The following is a 20,847-nucleotide window of genomic DNA, read 5'->3' as shown; positions in this document are numbered from 1 at the left end:
GCCAGTGTTTTCTAAATCCCACATATAGGCCACATTTTACTAATTCCCAGCTTCAAAAAGCCTAAATAAAGTAAATAAAAACACTGATGATCTGGTGCAGGTGTTTTCAGAGCTAGCAGAAAGCGTGGACCTGGGGCAGGTATTCAAACTGTGGAAGAAATTCAAGGAGGGGTACAGGTGATGGGGTGAACAGTAAAATAGCAAAAAAAAAAAAAAAAAAAATATATATATATATATATATATATATATATATATATATATATATATATATATATATATATATATATATATATAAATTAAATGACTTTATCAAACATGCAAACCTTTATGTGACCTGCAGCTAAGCCAATCAACATAAAGTACTGTGCAAAAGTCTTTTTTTTTTTCTTTTTATGTCCCTGCTACACAGTGATGGAGACATTGTGTTTTCAAGTTGTTTGTGCCTCCCTCCAAATTTGTTGTACAAAGAGACCTTTGCACAGTACTGTATGAGTCTGAAATGACCGACAGTCTCTCCCCCTATCCCCATCTCACTTCAGTAATCCTTCGACCAGTTCTCTTGTCTCTTCCAATTTCCCCACTTAAAAATATGATGTGAAATAAAATCTATCTAAAAAAGCATCAAAAACTCACTTTTTCATTTTCAGACAAAAGAGAAAAAATGTCACATTAAATAGGCTCCAACAAAGTGTCAAATCTAAAATTTTACAATTAATTGTAATGGTAGTGATACTTAAAAGTGATACTTGTTTCCTGCTCTGCTATGTAACATTACATGGTTTCTATAAAGAAAATTAGACAAATGATTTGTTAAAGGATTATATTGAAAATGTGTTGTGTTTACTGCATTTACAAGCCTACCTGCCCACACACACACACACACACACACACACACACACACACATATATACACACACACAGGGCAGGACTATGCATTATTCTGGCATGGGTTTGGCACCATGAATAAACTGGACAGCAGTGACAATTTAAAAAAGGACTTTTCTGGGGACCATAGATTTTTTTTCCGCATTCTTTTTTCTTTATTACTTAATTAAAGCTGCAAATGGATTTTTTAAAGCATTTTTAGCTACATATTTGCATAACGCCAATAACAAGTTTTCATAGGACCACTGATTATCAAATCATACGTTGAAATGTTTTCAAATAGAGAGCAATCCAAAGTAGGAAAAGGATACTAACACAATTAAGTGCTGAACAAGTCGCTGCTTCAGTAAAAAACCTGTAGGAAAGATCAATTAATTAATTAATGTATTGCAGCCAAATAAAGAAATTGTTAGACAAACAACCCACTGAGTTTAAAAAGACACAATATTGTCTCTTTACTCCAGAACTGTACCAAACAACCTAGAATTACTATTACTGTCAATAATTATTAATGGAATTCAGTTATAAAACTATGTCAAACCCATAAAACCTCAGGTCCAGGACATGGCCATTCCCCCAGTGGAAAGGGCACGCAAGCCTGTGGGAGGCTATAGTCCCTTTTGGGAATAAGCTGAGACTATATCTTCCATGATCAAGTGCAAGACATGGTGTTTCATGATCAGTCACCCCATGAGACAAACAGTTTGTCAGATTAACTGATCCCTGCTGTCCTGTCAGAGTCCAGAGTGTGCGGACTGGGCAAAGAGCATTTGAATGTTCTTCAGAAGCAAAGAGAGGGACATAAAAGGTCAATAATATAATCAGCTGGCATGTCAGTGATGTGTCGGTAACTCTGGGGATGAATGTTGGATTAGGTTTCTGTAAAACCTGAGCCTTGTCCTGTAGAAATTGCATACACAGTGAGTTTACCAACATGGATACCAGTGTGGATGTCACTAACGCACTTTGCTGAAGCCAGTGCCAGCAGCATCGCCATTTTCAAAGAAAGTGCTTTAAGATCCAATCTGAAGCTTGAATAGAGGGTCTGATAATACCTCCAGCACCATAGCCAAGTCCCTTAGAATGAATAAAGGTTTAGATACATGGTGGAGTCAATTAGCCCCTCACATGACTTGGCAAATAAGGGAGCGTCAGCCCACTGTTGTGTTCCCAAACCCTACATGACAAACCAAAATGGCAGCCAGGTATACCTTAATGGTAGAGAAGGTTTTGCCCTTATCTAGTAGTTCCTGTAGAAACAGGACATTGGAAGGCAACTGTGCCTGAGGCCATGCACCACTCCTCAAACAGGTTCCATGTGCCATTATAGATTGATTTCATAGATGATGCTCTTGTATTCTTCTGAATGGTCATGATAATGCTATCAGGTAGCCAGGCTGTGGTCAGATTCAACCTCTCACACACCAGGCCCAGAGTGCCAGATGTTCGGGATGTGGGTGAAATATTTCCCCGCGAGCCTGATTTAGGGGTTCTCTGCATCTAGGCCAGTGGCTCTCAATTGACAGGAACCGTGAGCTGCTCCACAGAGTCAGTTTGTGTGCCAATATGTGCAGATGGCATCCTTCAACGAGTCCTTCAAGTTGATGTATGTGAACCAAACACCTGTATGTGAACCAGAAAACACCTAGAAAATAGAAGCCAAATGGCTTACTTCATGCCTTGTCAGCCTGGCTTCTTTGTGTCACATTGGGGTTGAAGGACTTCTTAACCTATGTGCCTCTAGGCTCTGAAAGCTTGTTTGGGCAGTGAGTGGAGGCTTCAGGTAGTGGCTATCGCTTAGGGATCCAGTAGGCGGGTGGAGATCCTGAGAGTAGCCTGCTGGGTCTTGTGGCAGGAGCATGGCTGCTCCTACCATAGGGTCTATGCCCATCTGGTTAGCTTGGCACATCAGCCTGTGCCAGTGACTCTTAAGGGGAAAAGCAGGCACAATGTTCACACGAACCCAGGGATACTAGCACACTCTGGGCATATTGTGGCCCTAGGTATGAAGCACACACCAGTTGAGTGCCCATGCTCAATATCTTGTTCCTACAGATGTATGTCTTAGCTGAGGCTTAGCCCTTTTCCATTGTGAGGGGGGGTTCTGCCATTGACATGTCCTCTTCGGAGCACAGCGTAGTGAAGTGGCTATATTGGCAATATGGAAGTTGACTAAACTTATAATTTTGTCTAGGCTGATGTAGGAATCAAGACTATCAAACTGAAGAAACTGAATGTCTCTCCAACCACACACAGGACAAAGATATCCCTTCACACCCAACAGACCTAAGATGGCTCCAGCCTCTCTAGGCTAAATGACAGGTCGTTAAACATTAAGGGATGCTAACGGTCATCAGAATGCAGAAAACCCCAAAAAAAAGGGTGTAAATTACCCCTCGGTGGAGCTCACCTCAAATTAACCACCCTTAACAGAAGCCTTTTGTTTGGATTAGGGAACTGGCTGAGATTTATCACACTCCACACCACACTGCATCCTGCTGAAGTTGGAATGACCTTTTGTCCCCAACTGAATCAGCAAAAGGACTCCATGCCTAAGACTCCTCCACTTTTAAGAATGTTCTTTTCTTTCTTTGTATCTGCCTTATCTTATTTCAATGTAGTTGCTGGGTTTTGTATTAAGTCTGTATGGGGAACATGCCTTCACACATGCTGTATCAAACAAGAGGGCAAGAGTCTAAGGTTAACTTACAACTCAGCTACAGCGACTTCTCACACGGTGGGAAGTCCGGTGCTACCTCCAAAATCATGTATTCAAACCAGCATTATATTGCAACCCCACTATTAATGGAATTATATAATATTAAGCCTGTGGCATTCTGTAAACACGCCATTATACCCAGTAGCTAATGGTCACACGTACACTATATTACCAAAAGTATTCGGTCACCCATCCAAATGACCAGAATCAGGTGTCCTAATCACTTGGCCTGGCCACAGGTGTATAAAATCAAGCACTTAGGCATGCAGACTGTTTTTACACACATTTGTGAAAGAATGGGCCGCTCTCAGGAGCTCAGTGAATTCCAGCGTGGAACTGTCATAGGATGCCACCTGTGCAACAAATCCAGTCGTGAAATTTCCTCGCTCCTAAATATTCCACAGTCAACTGTCAGCTTTATCATAACAAAATGGAAGAGTTTGGGAACAACAGCAACTCAGCCACGAAGTGGTAGGCCACGTAAACTGACGGAGAGGGGTCAGCGGATGCTGAAGCGCATAGTGCAAAGAGGTCGTCGACTTTCTTCACAGTCAATTACTACAGAGCTCCAAACTTCATGTGACCTTCAGATTAGCCCAAGTACAGTACGCAGAGAGCTTCATGGAATGGGTTTCCATGGCCAAGCAGCTGCATCCAAGCCACACATCACCAAGTGCAATGCAAAGCGTCGGATGCAGTGGTGTAAAGCACGCGGCCACTGGACTCTAGAGCAGTGGAGACGCATTCTCTGGAGTGATGAATCACGCTTTTCCATCTGGCAATCTGATGGACGAGTCTGGGTTTGGAGGTTGCCAGGAGAACGGTACATTTCGGACTGCATTGTGCCGAGTGTGAAATTTGGTGGAGGAGGAATTATGGTGTGGGGTTGTTTTTCAGGAGTTGGGCTTGGCCCCTTAGTTCCAGTGAAAGGAACTTTGAATGCTTCAGGATACCAAAACATTTTGGACAATTCCATGCTCCCAACTTTGTGGGAACAGTTTGGAGCGGGCCCCTTCCTCTTCCAACATGACTGTGCACCAGTGCACAAAGCAAGGTCCATAAAGACATGGATGACAGAGTCTGGTGTGGATGAACTTGACTGGCCTGCACAGAGTCCTGACCTGAACCCAATAGAACACCTTTGGGATGAATTAGAGGAGAGACTGAGAGCCAGGCCTTCTCGACCAACATTAGTGTTTGACCTCACCAATGTGCTTTTGGAAGAATGGTCAAAAATTCCTATAAACACACTCCTCAACGTTGTGGACAGCCTTCCCAGAATAGTTGAAGCTGTAATAGCTGCAAAAGGTGGACCGACATCATATTGAACCCTATGGGTTAGGAATGGGATGGCACTTAAGTTCATATGTGAGTCAAGGCAGGTGACCGAATACTTTTGGTAATATAGTGTATGTATGTCATGTTTGGTATCTGTATGTTTGTCTTCATGTGTTGAAACTGTTGATGATTTGCAATTCTCAGTATCTTATATTATACAGTAATTATAAGTATTAAAGGTAAATAAGACCACATTACAATGGACATTGAGAAGGAGGCGACTTGGAAGGGGCCACTTGCAAATTAGCTGGATGGCCAGCCAAGCCGCTCTCCAATCATCTCCAAACCGACCTGCGGTTGGTTGAAGACCTTAGGAGGCCGGCTCATCCAAACTAGCATAAAAAACTCATGCCCAAGCAAGAAAAAAAAATTTGTTTGCAACAACAAAGAACAGAGCCGGAGCTGGAGCTGAAACTGGAACAGAGCTGGAACCCGAACAGAGCTGGAACCCGAACAGAGCTGGAACAGGAAGAGAACCTGCCTCAGAAGGTCCCAAGACTTGCATCGCCGAACTTCCCAGCCATCCAGACTCCATCCTCCCTCTCCGGCGACGATCAATAACTTCTCTAACATCCTCCAACTCCAGTCCAACTAGAACCTGCTGACCAACACCAACTACTTCCATTCACCACCTAGGCAAAGCAAGTAGTGATACCTCCCAACTTCGTTAAGCTGGTGCAGTAAACCTAAAACTCTTTTCATCAATTAATGCTGATATATATTTATGGCTCACTCAGGTCAGGGTCTAGTAAAATTGTCATGCTTATGTTTCAGAATTCAACTCTCTGGTTATTATCACTGGTTCTTCTCATGTCATCCCCACATGTATGAATGTGTGTGTCTATGTGTGTGTTGGTTGTGTGTAGTAGTTTAGGATATGTGTGTTGGTTGTGTGTAGTAGTTTAGGATATGTGTGTAGTAGTCTAGTATATGTGCGCAGTAGTTAGAATATGTGTGTAGTAGTTTAGCCTGTGTCTGTAGTAGCGTAGTTTAATAAAGTCTCATCTATGTTCAAGGTGATGTTGTGCTGTGATTCTCTGCTCACCATCTGAGTTCCTAACGTGCTCGATCAGTAGTACCGTGCTCCATAAAGGTTGTCCTCAAGGGAGGTTATTGCTGTCGACAGCCGCGATAGTAATGACTTGCCAGAGTTAATAAGATGCCTCCCCAAACTTATTCTGATAAAATTCCCCAAGATAATCAATATTACTGTTTACATTAATGATCCTTACGTCATAATAATTACAAGACCAAACTAAGTCAACATCTAATGAGCTGAATTCCCTACACTGAATATGACCCTTGCTGATCAACTGAAAATACATACTTGGACAATTAAAATTGTCCAGAATTATTGGCAACCTTCAGGAGAAGCATGTTATTTTAACCAGGCAAAAATATATGTAAAGAAATACACATTACACACAATGACATTTTGTATGACAAATTGATGTCTATACATTTTATGGTATTTTGATTATGTTTATATTGCTGCCAGTAAGTCTTTTTTTGTTGCCTTTGAATATGGCCTGTTTTTTTGGGGTATAAATACACACAAGATACAGAGCTCTTACTGCAAAAGATAAATATGATTTCTGACTGACAGCAGTCAGGTAATGAATACAGAGAAGTAAATTTTTTTTAATGTAATTGTGGAGCAGTTAAAAAATTGCACAAAATTGAGGGAGGCAAAGAAGTGGCCAAAAATTTATTACCTATATATTATATTCTTATTTTCTAGGAGGGTATACTTATTTTTCATGAGGGGTGTCAAGGCTGTAATTTTGGAGTTTATTGTGATACAGTTGTAAACATTGTAACTTGTGTTGGATTTAGTGAATAAGCGATTAGAAATGTATTTTTGGCAGTTTTACAGAAGAACTATTATTTCTAGTCCCTCAATTCTGCATTTTTTATTTCAGAGTTGAAGCACAGGGGGAAAAAACCCATCCTCAATTAAATAAAATCCTGTACTGCCTACTGTAATTCACTGTACTGTAATTCACAGTTACTAACAAGCAGAAAAATGCTTTACAATAATTACAGTGACAGATGACCACCGACAGCAACACATAAAAGCACCTCATTAGAGCAGGCTCCATGTCTGCGAAGAGAAAAACTGCAGAACGATTCCACTTTCACTTTAACTTTTCAGATCACGGATTATGTGGGTAACTACTTTACTGCGGTTTAACCTGTCGCTCCTCCTGAAATCACGGTTAATGGTTAATGAACTGCATGTAAATGTCAAGGATGCGGCTTGTAGACACTTAGCGGTAATAGCGCCTAAAGCGGAAAGCAAGCGTCTGCGAGCTCCTACGCACTCAAAGCAATTTAACTTTTATACAAAAACATTTTGAATAAATAAGTAACAAAACCAACACACAACAATTCACAGTATCTATGAGCGTACAAGCTAAACTTTTTTATCTTTACGCTTTTACAAGCATGATTCCAGGCTGGACAACATGACAAATGTTACAGTTAGACCAGAGAACCTACTTAGCCTTTAATCAATATGGACAGCAAAAAAGAAAAGGGTAAGGTCAGATTAAAGAAGAGAAAGGCATTAGAGAATTTTTTACAGTAATTTACAGACTTGTTTGCGACAGCAACAAGCCCAGATGATAGCAGTGCAGCTGCTGAGACAGGTATCTGTGGCACACTATAGATACTCTACTGCATTAAATCATGAGAAGCTACAATTTCTAGGTAGCCCATCTTTCCTTCAAATTCAAGCTACTTTTAGTTTAGTGTATAGTAATTTTAGCGTCAAGGAATTTTCAAAGAATTGCTGGGATATTTATGAATGACTGAGTTACTTACTTAGTTCAACACCTTGAACTCTTTGTCATGGTGGACAGGGGACAGCAATGGCACTCTGACTGGTCTGTGGCTATGCAGCCCCATTCACAGCAAGCTGCGATGCACTGTGTTCTGACACCTTTCTATCATAGCCAGAGATAGTGATAGTGAGAGATAGATAGTCCTTCCTTGAACCACTTTTGGTAGGTACTAACCACTGCATACCGGGAACACCCCACAAGACCTGCCATTTTGGAGATGCTCTGACCCAGTCGTCTAGCCATCACAATTTGGCCCTTATTAAAATCGTTCAGAACCTTACACTTGCCCATTCCCACAGCTGCCCCATGCTCAAAAAGCTCCAGGAAGGCCTCCAGATCGTCCGTAGAGGCCATCTTGGTGAGTGTCACATGTGGCACCATTGAAGGACTCACAGCTGGAGATGCGGTGGGCTGCAGCAGCTTCTGGAGATGTGGTGGGATGCAGCTCTTGGCCTGCTCCACCATGAGGGCTTCGAAGAGCAGCTGCTGCTCGTGGACCAGGTTGAAAAACACTTGCTGTTGGGTTTGGTGGAGACTGGCGAGGGACATGATGATCTCGCTGAGTGAGAAGGCTTCCATGGCGGTGTCTTGGTCTTCCCAGATACAGCAACACTGTAGAACCCAGTGTGTGAGGATGAGGAGGAATACTCGAAAGGCAGGCAGAATTTTAGCCAAGCTCAGGGTTTGCGTTCATTAAAAAAAATGGCTAAAAGAAACTATTAAAGTGTGTGCACTATTAGGTAGTAACATTTATTGTACTGATTATAATAAAAGCTTTTTTGATGAATGTATTCCTTTGTTTATTCACATTTTATTGAATAACAGCTGCTGTGATGATGCATTTTTTTCTGTTTCTGTTTCAACTCACCAGATTACATTACAACTACAGGTTACAACTACATTATAAGGACAGAGATATGGAGCCAGTGAAGTAACTGCTGGAGTTTACTAGATAGTAGATCAGGATTTATAATATAAGGTGTCATTTTCCCCTATCATTAACATGTAATTTTAATCTTTTTCACTGTCATAAATGTATTTCATGGCAACATTATTAATATGGAAAGATTGTTTGACAGTAGATTGTGCCTTCAATGATTAAATGACGAATTCACTTTATCACCACTCCTGCTACATCCACCTGAATTTCATTGTATAGATCAGGAAAACAAACTTAATTTTTATTTTGTATATTTCCTCATCCCACTGAAATTAATTTCTGGTTACGCCATTGCTGACATAACAAACAACGTGCTTCTAAATTGTTTTTAGATCCTAGTGTGGCTTACATCAAGCGCAGCACACAGGTTTTAACCTGTGTTTGATTTTAACCTGTGTTTCAGACCGTGGTAAAGCCATCCACGATAGAAACATTTATACAATTGTTTATGGTAACTACCTTTGGATGGGGAAAAAAGAGTGTCACTCGTCAGTTTTAGTTAAGCACTGTGAGCTGTGAGTTTACGCACACTGTAAAATGACTGTTGTTACACTACTTATCTGCTGTGAATTCCGGGTAGTATAAAAATGCTAAGAAGTAGTGTACTATGGGTCATTGCAGTATTATTTGTTCCAGAATTATTTGTGCCAATGAGCCAGGAATTTACAGTTGGCGCCTGGGAGCACTCGGTCACCTGGCTGGAACTCTCTGGGCTCTGACTGGTCAGTTGTAGATCCGACACTGTTCCGCCTGGGCTTCCTCCATATGCTGTCTCATGATAGGTGCCACTCGGTCAATATGCTCATTTCCTGAAAATATTTGACTAGACTGCATAACGGCAGCAGTTGCTCCTCCCATGCCTCTTTAACCACATCCAGCAGGCCTTATGGCCTTCTTCCAAAGAGGAGCTCAAACGAGGTGAAGCCCTTGAACACCTGGGGTGTTTCTCATACCTAGGGTAGGAGGGGGTAGGGTAGGAGGTCCCAGTTCCTTCCTTCCTCATCTACTACCCTCCCCAAAATCCTCTTGAGGGTTTGGTTAAAGCTCTCAATCAAGCCATCAGTCCGGGGGTAGTAGACGGACGTCCTCAGATGTTTCACCTGCAACACCTGACCCCCTCTATCTGGCTCCAACAGTGCTTCAAACAGTCATCTTTTTGTTTGTGCCTGAAGTTGCCCTCGTGAGTCACCCGGTGAAAGACAGATGAGATTCGCATGATTGGATTGGGCCCCTCCTCTTGGGCCAGGTAGGCCGGCTGGATCCAGGACCACAGGCCCAAAATCAATGTGAACTTTTACTGGGAGCCAATGCAGTGGATAAGATAGGGGTTGTGGCAACTCAAGGGTGCGGGGGGCTGAACACAGACTCACGGGAGGCAAGAGTTGTGGAAAACAAGGTGCTTTTTTATTCAGTTCTTTAGTGAGGGGAACGTGAGAGATAGATTCAGAGTGAGAGTGATGAAGTGAGGCATCGTGGTCATCCTGGCTCAAGGCACTGCAAGCTGCGGTGAGCGGCATCAAGACGATTCCCGGGGGGATCCTGTGGCCGTCGGGGAGCAGTCTCTCGGTGCGACGCTGGTAGGGAGCACGGTCCTTGGCACTGTCATTGGTCTCTACAAGACGGGGACATGAATGGGTCAGCATGTACATGAAGACCAAACTGGCTCAGCTGCTTGTGTCTTCTGCACTTTTTTATACTCTCTTGAAACCTTGAGGAGGGTTAGGAGCTGCCACCATTATCATTGCCTGCCAGTCATGTGTAGTTCTGCCGCCCCACCTTGCAGCCATGTGCTCTCGTGCTATTCACAACAATGGGAGTGCTGAGTTTTGTGCAGAGGCTGCAGATGTCACCGGGGTGATATAATTAAATCTTCTGGTTCTAGTTAGGACTCTACCTGCTGCATTCGAGTTTACACCTACTGGAACATCCAGACAGCAAGGCATTACAATAGTCCAGCATAGAGGTAATAAATAAAAAAGCATGACCTAGTTTTTCTGCATCATGTAGTGACATTACATTTCTTATCCTTGCAATATTTTTGAGAAGAAAGAAGGCTGTCCTATTAATATTATCTACATGAGCTTCAAATGAAAGACTGGCATCAATAATTATATATTATTATTAATTATTCATCATCCTTCACTTCATCTGATATATAATTTTATAGAATTAGAATAATTAGTTTTTTTTAAACCAGAAATATGGGCTGTACCCAAGGAGGATGTTCTTGTGGACCTTGAATTCCACCTTGTCCACTCTCAGGACCACATCACACAGTGACCCCTCCAACCGCATCTCGTTCAGAACACTGCACAGCATCATCTCTTCACTCATCTCTCTCCACACTCGTATGCGATCTGACTAATCTGTAATTTTCCTTGTAAAAGACCATGATGATGAGTGTTCTAAGTTTGCACAGGATCGTTTTTTAAAGACCAGCACTTCTAGTATTCCAGCATCACAGTACCGTATTTAGAACCAGCTCATGTCGTAGTGAATGATGAGATCTCATTGGTAGGCTTTTTTTTCTTGAGGGACCAAAATTTGCAGAAATGGCAGCTCTAAGTGCGTGATTTATTACGTTGTTGTTGTTTTTTGTTTATAACATTGCTGTACTTATTTGTCAGAGAGAAACCTGTGAAATAAACCCTCTGCCTTACGTCACTAATCTCAAACTACACAACTTCATTCCCTCGTGCTAGTAAATCATGGTTTTGAATTAATTATCTTGTTTCCACAATTTAATTATCTCGACTTAATTAAGTCATGACCATGTGTTAGGAACCAGTTCCTGTGCCTTAATAAGTTTTATTATTGTTTATTTAGAATCAGGGATAAGAAACGTTACAGGGAATGAAACGAAAACTGAAAATGAAGACCAGAAAATGAATTTTGATGTGAATAAAATCACTCAAAATTGATTGAGTAAAAATTTGATTTCTTAAAAAAGTGCTTAACTGGTTAATGACATTATTTTTCCTTTTCAGTGTGATTTCAAGAAAGTATAGCCTAAACCTAAACATTTTCCCAACAGGCATAACTTCCTGTCCGGAATTAATTACTTCCTGCATGCCTGGCTACAGGAAGATATAAAGTTAGATATCCGTTATACTGTAGCTGGTTTTTTTTTTTAAGACAGCAGAAAAATCTGTGTAGAAAGTGTTTTTGTTGTGAGCAATAAATCACACTGCAAAGCAGAACAATGCTCTGATGTGAAAAATAAATATATAAGTTTCTGTTAAAATGCAGTGTTTGGTTTTGTTTATACTCTAGGCTTCCTATGAGCAGAGTAGGCTCTCATACATAAAGAATATCATTAAACATACTTTTATTTCATTTTAACTGGTTTCTGACTAAAGAGGAGCATCATGGAATGCTGGAGCAGGAACGTAAAAATATATTTTCTGTTCAAAATAAAACAAAATAAAGAATCTTTTTTTGAATCCCTGTTCAGAATGGACATCAGTGACCCAAAGTGGAGTTTATGTGGAGTTATTTTAATAATACGCGAATATCCGTGTGTTAGAGGCTCTCCTTAGAGAAGACATAAGTACAGGATTTTAATCAGATTAACTGTAAAACAATAAACACCAACATTTGTAGTCAGAAACAAAAAAGAGATAAAGCAAAATAGTAATGGATTTTATCTGTGTTTAATTTAAGTTATCCAACATCAAACACACTATATTATAGTGACATTGATATTATAATAAACCAGGAAGCACTGCATTCACATGGCTGAATATAATATAGAACCAGTACATGAAATGTGCCAACACTAACAGAGTAAAAAAAGCAACATGCAACATTAACTCTGTTACACTAAATACTATTCTGTAACCATGCTTTCCTTCATACAGAGAGTCAAAAACAACTCTATTTTCAGATTTATTGTTACATTTACTTTGTACATTTTAATTTCACAATGTTGTAACACACAGCATGCCATGTTTCCTCTTGCTGCAAGCTGTCATAACTTTTGAAATGCAAAAAGAACAAAAAATAATAATAATACAGATAGCTGTCCTGCTGATATTAATGCAGCATTATACACTTGTAGTTTTTCTTTTTTTATGAAATACTTTTATTACACACACTCATGTCTAGTTTTAAAGGTATACAAAATCTTTTAAAATTTTCCTGCGTTCCTGTACAGAATGTTATACACAATTATAGAAATACATTGTTTTACTTATAGTACCTTTCAAGCATCACTATTAGATTAGATTAGACTAAACTTTATTGTCATTGTGCAGAGTACAAGTAAAGAGCCTATGAAATGCAGTTTTTCGCATATCCCTTGCTAGGAAGCTGGGGTCAGAGCACAGGGTCAGCCATGATACAGCTCCACTGGAGCAGATATGGTTAAGGGCCTTGCTCAAGTGCCCAACAGCGGCACAGCTTGGGGCTTTAACCCCTTACCTTCCGATCAGTAACCCAGATCAGTAACCTCTGTATCCAGTGTATTCAGTCTATTCAGGTCATGGCTGATGTCCTCTCTTCTTGGCACGGTGTAGACACACGCCTGAATGCTACAGAACACCAAACTGCAAAAGTTCTTCTTCATGATTAACTCATTTTGTGCATATTGTTAGTCACATCTGGCACAATCTTTTTTTTTTTTCCCTCATAAGTTAGTGAGGACCACACAATTGTTATTTAGGCACTGATAAATAAAAAACAACACAAAATTGAAGGAGGGTTTACTTTCTTTTTCCCATGACTGTATATCACAGCCAGAAGTCAGATCATTTTATGCTGTGTTGCATAGATTAATCAACTAAAACAGGCACTAGGGGGCGCTGTGGGAAAAAAGGTGACGGAAAACCCCAGCAAGTCAGAAAGGTAAAGAAAGCAGGTAAATGTACTTTGGCAATCTTCTGGGTTTATGTTTGAGGAATTTTTGCTAAAAAAAAAAAGAAAAGAAAAGAAAAAAAAAAGGTTTATTCTTGAGTAAAAATATATGATAAGCCCACTGTAATAAGAAAAATGTATTACACTGTCTTTATCATTAGTGTATTTAGGTACTGTATACAGCTGAACATATAATGAGTCTAAGTAATTTAACTGTGGGTCAGGTTTTACTTTTTTGTTATTTCTAGACAATAAACATGTATATGTTTAAACTCTATGTAGTTATATAAATAATTACTGTAGAGTGAAAGAATGTGGGATACATCTTACCTGCTAAGACCCTGAGGGCTGAGAAGCAGGAGCTAAATTCTCAAGGTCATGTTCATGATTTTCTGGAGGTGAGTTCTGTGTTTAAGGCGAGATATTATTTTTAGGAACTGTTCGGCTCATTTGTGTCATATGATTTACAATGTAAAAAATGCACAAAAGTTTTTGATGAAAGCCTCTATTTATTCCATGTTTAATATTACACAGTGATATACTCACCATCGGAGTCTGTTTACACCCACACAATCCTCGCAGCCTGTTTATGTCTTCTCTAAATCTGTAATAACGAGAGCAACAATGATCATGCCTTCTGTCTGAACAAAATTGATAAGGAAAATAAATCTTTCTGTAGATTCACATTCCTCAACAATACACACATACCTTTCTCTGTTCTCCTGCCCTGTGTGATAGGAAATAAATGTCTTTTAGAACAGAAACTGGTCATGTTTAGGGCATACACAAGTACTAAACAGATCTGGCTATAAAGTGAGTGTAGTGTTAGCACACTACTGTATTCAGAGACTTAAATCCAAAAGTTATATATTTTTGTGGTAAATGTTATTATTTTTATTCTCATACCTGCAGGAATCTTGTATATTACTGCATGAATAGTCCTAGTCTATAGTAACCTATAGTCTAATAATAAATCATTTTTATACAACTGTGTTGTTTATCAAAGAAAAAACTATAAATATTGATATGGTAAATGTTTTTGTTAATAGATGTTTATTTTATTTTTTCTTATCAGTTAAAAAAAGTGTGATGTGTTAATTTATAAATTATACATTGTAATCAGTGGCACAATTGCTTATTCTGCTTATATCACAAATATTTCTGTGATATAAGCAGAATAACATAATTGTGCCTGTGCTGGTGTATGAAAATAACACACTCTGCTTTGTGTCTGGCTGCATCTCACCACTCAGGAATGGATTATTTTCGTATAACCACACGGTCTGAAGTGTGTTATTCTTTACATAATACATTCGTTTTCCATTTTGGGTACACAGACAAAATAAGAAACACTGTTTGTTGTTGACTTGTTAAATAGAAATAACTTAAGGAAGAAATATTCAAACTGTGGGGCCCCAGGAATTTCAGGTGGGGCATGAGGGAGATGGAATATACCAAAAAATAAATATTTAAATGACTATTTCAGACCTCCTTACCAGTACACATTTTACGATTTCTATGAGCGCCACACTTTGACAACAGAACGCAAATACACTATAAGAGCAGTTTACTTTTTCCCCTTTAAATGACTATTTCAGACATTTACATTTGCATTTTTTGCACTTGGCAAATGCCCTTATCCAGAGTGACTTACAGAGGTGCTTTGAGGTCTCTATCAATAAATACATCCTGATACTGGTTCACTAGGTCATGAACTAAGAGTAAACTCTGTTGGAGAGGTAATATAGTAAGAAAAGCATGCAGATGACACATTTTTTAAAGTGCTAATTTAAGTACTTTTGGAAGAAGTAGGTCTTTAGATGTTGTTTGAAGACTGCCAGTGACTCAGCTGTTTGGACATCTAGGGGAAGTTCATTCCACCACCAAGGTGCCAGAACAGAGAAGAGTCTTGATGCAGGTCTTCCTTGTACCCTAAGAGATGGTGGGAGCAGTTGAGCAGTGCTAGAGGATCGGAGGAACAGTGGTGCAGTGCGGGGTGTGATAAGTGCTTTGAGGGTGCTGGTCCATTTTTGGCTTTGTAGGCATGCGTCAGTGTTTTAAATCTGATGGATGCAGCTACAGGAAACCAGTGGAGGGAGTGTAAAAATGGGGTGGTGTGGGAGAACTTAGGAAGGTTAAAAACCAGTCTTGCAACTGCATTCTGGATCAGTTGTAGAGGACAAATGGCACTCAGAGGCAGACCTGCCAGGAGCAAGTTGCAGTAGTCCAGTTTCGAAATGTAAGGGACTGAACAAGAACTTGAGTGGCCTCAAGATCCTTCTGGACAAATCCTTCTAATGTTGCAAAGGAGAAACCGACATGAGCGTGTCAGATTAGCAATGGGAGAGGAGAAGGACAGTTGATTGTCCATGGTTACCTCAAGGTTGCATGCAGTAACCGAAGGTGATGTGATGAACAGCAGTTCAGTTTTGCTGGGATTAAGTTTCAGCTGATGAGCTGCCATCATGATGAGATGTCTGCCATCATGATGAGATCTGAGCAGAAACATGAGTGTCTGAGGGAGAGAAGGAGAGGATGAGTTGAGTGTCATCCGCATACCAGTGGTATGAAAACCCATGTGAGGAAACCCGCTCATTTGGCAGACCGTCTATCACATAAGCACTACATAGTATCACATAAGCACTATGACCCTCGTGCCTATTGCCCCCGGAGTTAGCTCAGCGGCTAGCACTACAGATTGGCAGACACACACATTTTAGGCAGAGCCGTTTTGTGGTCCGTCTCCGCTCTTGGTTCCACTCCATACCATATAGTGTCCTCTCAGAAAAGCAGGCCCTGCACGATGCTATTATACATCCTAGCGCCAAGACCTGTAACAGTATGTCCGCTCCAGCAAAGGAGCCAGCGGATTTAGAGCGGATAGAAGAAATCATGGCAGGTCAGGCCACCACTCTGGGGAAGCATGAGCAGGCACTGGCAGCGCTGTTCTCAGAAATTTGGGGCGTGTCTGAGCATGTTGCACAGGTTCATTCCCTGTTGCAGCTGTCGAATCTGAGTGGACACACTCGAGGGTGGACTGTACTCTCTGCCAATTACCTATATTTCACTTATTGTACTCACCGAAAGAATAAACCTTAATGAAGAGTCTTCAGTCTTTGGATGAGAAGAAGCAAACTTCTTTATTGCAGTAACAACACAACACGTTCCAATGAGCTCAAAGAAGGTGAACTGCCGCAGCGGTGACACAACAATCTCACGCAGGAGAGTTGAGTGCCCCGAACATCTCAAAATCCCCACCGTATATATCTGGACGTCTTCTGACGCCTCCTTCTTTCAACTTCCATATGTCAGCAATTTCCCATTATGTTCAGTTTAGACCTTTTTTGACTCCTCCTGTCCCAATTTACATATTTCTCCATTTCCCATTATCTACTGACCGTTCCTGGAATCTCCTCCCACTGACCTTTCTTGTCCCGCTGTCTGTTTATTTTGAATTCCCCCTACTTTCCAACTGCTTAACTGTCCCATTAGACTCCATATTGGGTTTATTCTGTTATCCTCCCAATTACCCTTATTTCCAAGCTCCCAACCTGGCTTAGTTTAACATTGAAAAATAAGCGCTTGTATAAAAGAGCTCACTTCCTCAACTCTCTTCACTTTATTTCCGTCCCTCAGATTGATCGAACTGCAAGTTTTTCTTCATTCTCTTTTTATCGAACTGCATTGATCATGTGTAAGTTTTTCTTCATTCTCTTTTTATCAGGATTAGGATTATGTGAGTTTATATGAATATAATGCTTATACCAAGCAACTATTTGCTATTTGCCCTTTTTAGTTAAGCTGCATGTGCTTGTGCGCATGCTTGCATACTCTATAGTGCTATTTAAGTTTATTTAACTTTAAGTTACTAATCTTTTAATGCTCATCTACTGTGATTATATTTTATTTTCCTGTTTTTACTTTAGCTCAGTCTCGTAGACCCACAGGAAGAGGCCCTAGGCGTATTCTTTGCTATTGCCGTTTCTTCCCCCCCGCATTGTGCATCAAGTTCCTACTTCTGATAAAACCACACAAACTGTGCCTACCGCTCGAGTTACACCGCCAGTGCCAACGTATAACGTTGGCACCCAAACTGTCACCCCGCCGATGTATTCTGCTTATGGTGAAGTTTACTCTGATGTGTTCCAGGCTCCTGAGACCACACTATCCTGTTCTCCTTCTCCTGGATACCACTCTCCTACTGATTATTCTCCCACTTCACCCAGTCCGCCCATTGAGTTTTCCCTTTCCCCTCCATGCGTCATTATTGACTAAAGCATTCTCTATTATCACATATGCATTTCTATTATGTTAAATAAACATATCTGGGTTCTTAAACCTCATGTTTTAAGCGTGGTTTTTGAGCGTGGTTGTCACGTGAGCGGGGTTTTTGAGCGTGGTTACTATGTGCATACTACTGCCAGCATAATCATTACGGGCTTTCAGCGCAGGTATTATATGCTTACTAAAAGCCAACTTATATATCAAACTGCTCCTAAACTACTTTAAGCATTATTATTATTATTTATTTTTGTAAATTTGTTTTATTTTTATGACTTGCCTCAACCTCATTACGTGGAAGAGCTGCACAGGGTGGTGGATGTCTCTCAGGAGTATTTGATATAGAGTTTATCTCTGGGTGAATACTGGTGGAGTGAACAAGATCATATTTGGCAAAGAAACTTCCATAAGTGGAATCTAGTAAGTTTTGAATCCTTCAGTAACATATTATGGATTTCTCAGATGCAGAAATGTACCTTTACACGATTTCTAAGATGTTTAACATTAACAGATGAATTTTTCGACACAGCCCCAACCCACCCCCCGTGGAGGAAAATCAGGAATTGGCCCACGGGTCAACTTCCCCTGCCCCGCTGAGACGTGGTTGCCTGCTCCTCAGCCCTATGCTGGAGAAGCAGGGAAGTGTAATTCTTTTATAATGCAGTGCTCACTGGTGTTTGAAATGCAGCCCTCCCAATTCCCTTCTGAGAGGGCAAAGACTGCCTTTATGATTTCTTTTTTAACTATAAGAGCACTAGCATGGGCCACAGCAGTGTGGCAGAATAGATTAGTTGACTTCCCCATCCGTCAAGGTAGCTGCTTGGTGGCCGATTATGCCATGGAGTTCAGGACTCTCTTGGCGAGCTTGGGCTGGAATACCCAAGCTCTCCTAGCTGCATATGTGCAGGGCCTCTCTGAGGACTTAAAGGATGAACTGGCTACTTGTGACCCCCTTAAGGATCTAGAAGCATTGTATGATTTGTCAATCAGAATCGACGTGATAGACACAGGGAGCGCCATTCAGCCACTGCGAACATGCTGGCAAACAAATACAGATCGGATCCCATGGGCCTTTCCAGTGGGCCCAAATCTGATGATTCCTCAGTAGAGCCCGTGCAGTTGGGCGCCGCTGGCCTGCCTTCTAATGAGAGGGAAGCTCTTAGAAGTGAGAATAAGTGTTTGTATTGTGGGAAGATGGGTCATTGGCGTTCTCATTGTCCCCGCCTGATGCCAAAAGGCCGGGTCCATCCCAGGAAGCGGGACCTGTGATGGCCCCAGACGCTGCACTTCACCTGTCTGGCCTTTTCATTCCTGTCATCATTGTTTGGGGAGATGACCAAAATACCACTCTGCAGGCCTTCATTGACCCAGGGGTCGCCAGCAATTTTATGAATGAGACTTTATTTGAGAGTCTAGGGTTGCCAGTAGACCCACTCCCCCATCCCATACCAGTCTCCACTCTTGATGGATGACCATTAGGATCAGGACCCATAACCACCCAAACATCACCCATCATACTTCAGTTTGGCCACCACACAGAACACTTGACCTTCTAAATGACCCGGGTTCCTGAGCTGCGCCTAGTGCTCGGGTTCCCTTGGCTTCAAGTACATAATCCTTGCATTGACTGGTCTACCAGCTCCATTTCTGTTTGGGGTTCTAGATGTTCCCAGAGCTGCCTCAAAGGAACACTCACCCTACCTCCAACTACATTGGAACCTGTCGATTTATCCGGCGTGCCCCAAGATTATTGGGACCTCCAAGAGGTCTTTTCTAAACGAAAGGCCCAGATGCTGCCACTCCATAGGTCCTTTGATTGTGCGATCAACCTGCTCCCAGAAGCCACCCCGCCTAGGGGCAAGTTATTCTCCCTGTCACCCCCAGAACACCAGGCCATGGAAACCTATATAAAGGAGGCTTTGTCTTTGGGATTCATTCGCCCGTCCACCTCCCCTGCGGGGACGGGGTTCTTTTTTGTCAAGAAGAAAGAAGGGGATCTGCGGCCTTGCATTGACTACCACGGCCTTAATGCCATGACTCAGAAGGATAGGTACCCACTGCCCTTGATGAATTCTGCATTTGATTGCATGCAGCAGGCGAAAATTTCTTCAAAACTGGATCTACGTAGCGCCTACAATCTGATCCGCATCAGGGCAGGGGACTAGTGGAGGACTGCATTCATCATGCCGTCTGGGCACTATGAGTATTTGGTGATGCCTTTTAGCCTGATGAAAGCCTTTTGGCCTGATGAAAGCAATTTCATGTTACCACAGTCTCCTTCTTGGGCTTGTGTACCAAGGGAGACTTAGTATCGACCTGGACAAGGTAAAGGCAGTCACACATTGGCTACAACCCACCTTAGTCTGGCTGGTACAGTGCTTCCTGGGGTTTGCAAATTTTTTCCGACGCTTCATTCATAATTTTAGCACCCTGGCAGCCCCCCTTAGCGCACTGACCAAGAAGACCCTGGCCAGGTTTAAATGGACAAGGGAGGCACAGCAAGCCTTTGGAACCCTGAAGGAGAGATTGACAACAGCCCCTGTGCTGTGTTTGCCCGATCCTGCGGCTCAGTTCATAGTAGAATTCGATGCCTCAGATATAGGAGTGGGCACCATCCTCTCCCAGCATTCAGGGCCAGACCAGAAAATACACCCCTGCGCATACTTCTCCCACCATCTGTCCCCGCCAGAGAGGAATTATGAAGTTGTGAAACGTGAACTCCTGGCTGTGAAATTGGCATTGCAGGAGTGTAGGCACTGGCTGGAGGGCACCAAGCACCAGTTCCTTATTTGGACAAACCACAAGAATCTGGCCTGCATTCAGGAGGCCAAGTGCCAAGTGCCAGGTGGTCTTTGTCCTTTACATGCTTTAACTTTGTCTTGTCTTATAAGACAGACTCCAAAAATCTTAAGCTAGATGCTCTCTCTAGGCAATGGGATGTACCCTCACGGGAACCCACCTACGAGTCTATAATTTCCCTTCCC

At 41.6% G+C, this 20,847-nt stretch overlaps 1 protein-coding gene across 7 annotated transcripts in view; it reads right to left on the bottom strand.

Moving 5' to 3' along the window:
- LOC113536986 (uncharacterized) overlaps positions 1-20,847 on the bottom strand; it is a 132,669-nt gene that overhangs the window by 70,320 nt on the left and 41,502 nt on the right. The window contains exons 18-21 of one of the 7 annotated variants that reach the window (XM_053238563.1): positions 14,291-14,309; positions 14,129-14,186; positions 13,913-13,987; positions 12,366-13,275 (exon numbers count right to left, since the gene is read on the bottom strand). The exons of 1 other annotated variant lie outside the window; for it this stretch is intronic. In XM_053238563.1, coding sequence (XP_053094538.1) covers positions 13,916-13,987; positions 14,129-14,186; positions 14,291-14,309 — 149 coding nt within the window. In that variant the 3' untranslated portion in view covers positions 12,366-13,275; positions 13,913-13,915. Of the gene's footprint in view, positions 1-12,365; positions 13,635-13,912; positions 13,988-14,128; positions 14,187-14,290; positions 14,310-15,379; positions 15,515-15,959; positions 16,098-20,847 lie in introns of those variants that run through there. 5 more of the 7 variants (XM_053238562.1, XR_008302916.1, XR_008302917.1 and 2 more) reach the window with 5 other exon arrangements.

This window comes from Pangasianodon hypophthalmus, chromosome 12 (assembly GCF_027358585.1).
Source record: "Pangasianodon hypophthalmus isolate fPanHyp1 chromosome 12, fPanHyp1.pri, whole genome shotgun sequence".
Lineage (NCBI taxonomy): Eukaryota > Metazoa > Chordata > Actinopteri > Siluriformes > Pangasiidae > Pangasianodon > Pangasianodon hypophthalmus.
The sequence above is the reverse complement of the archived record's forward strand: the minus strand, read 5'-3'. Positions and strand labels throughout refer to the sequence as shown.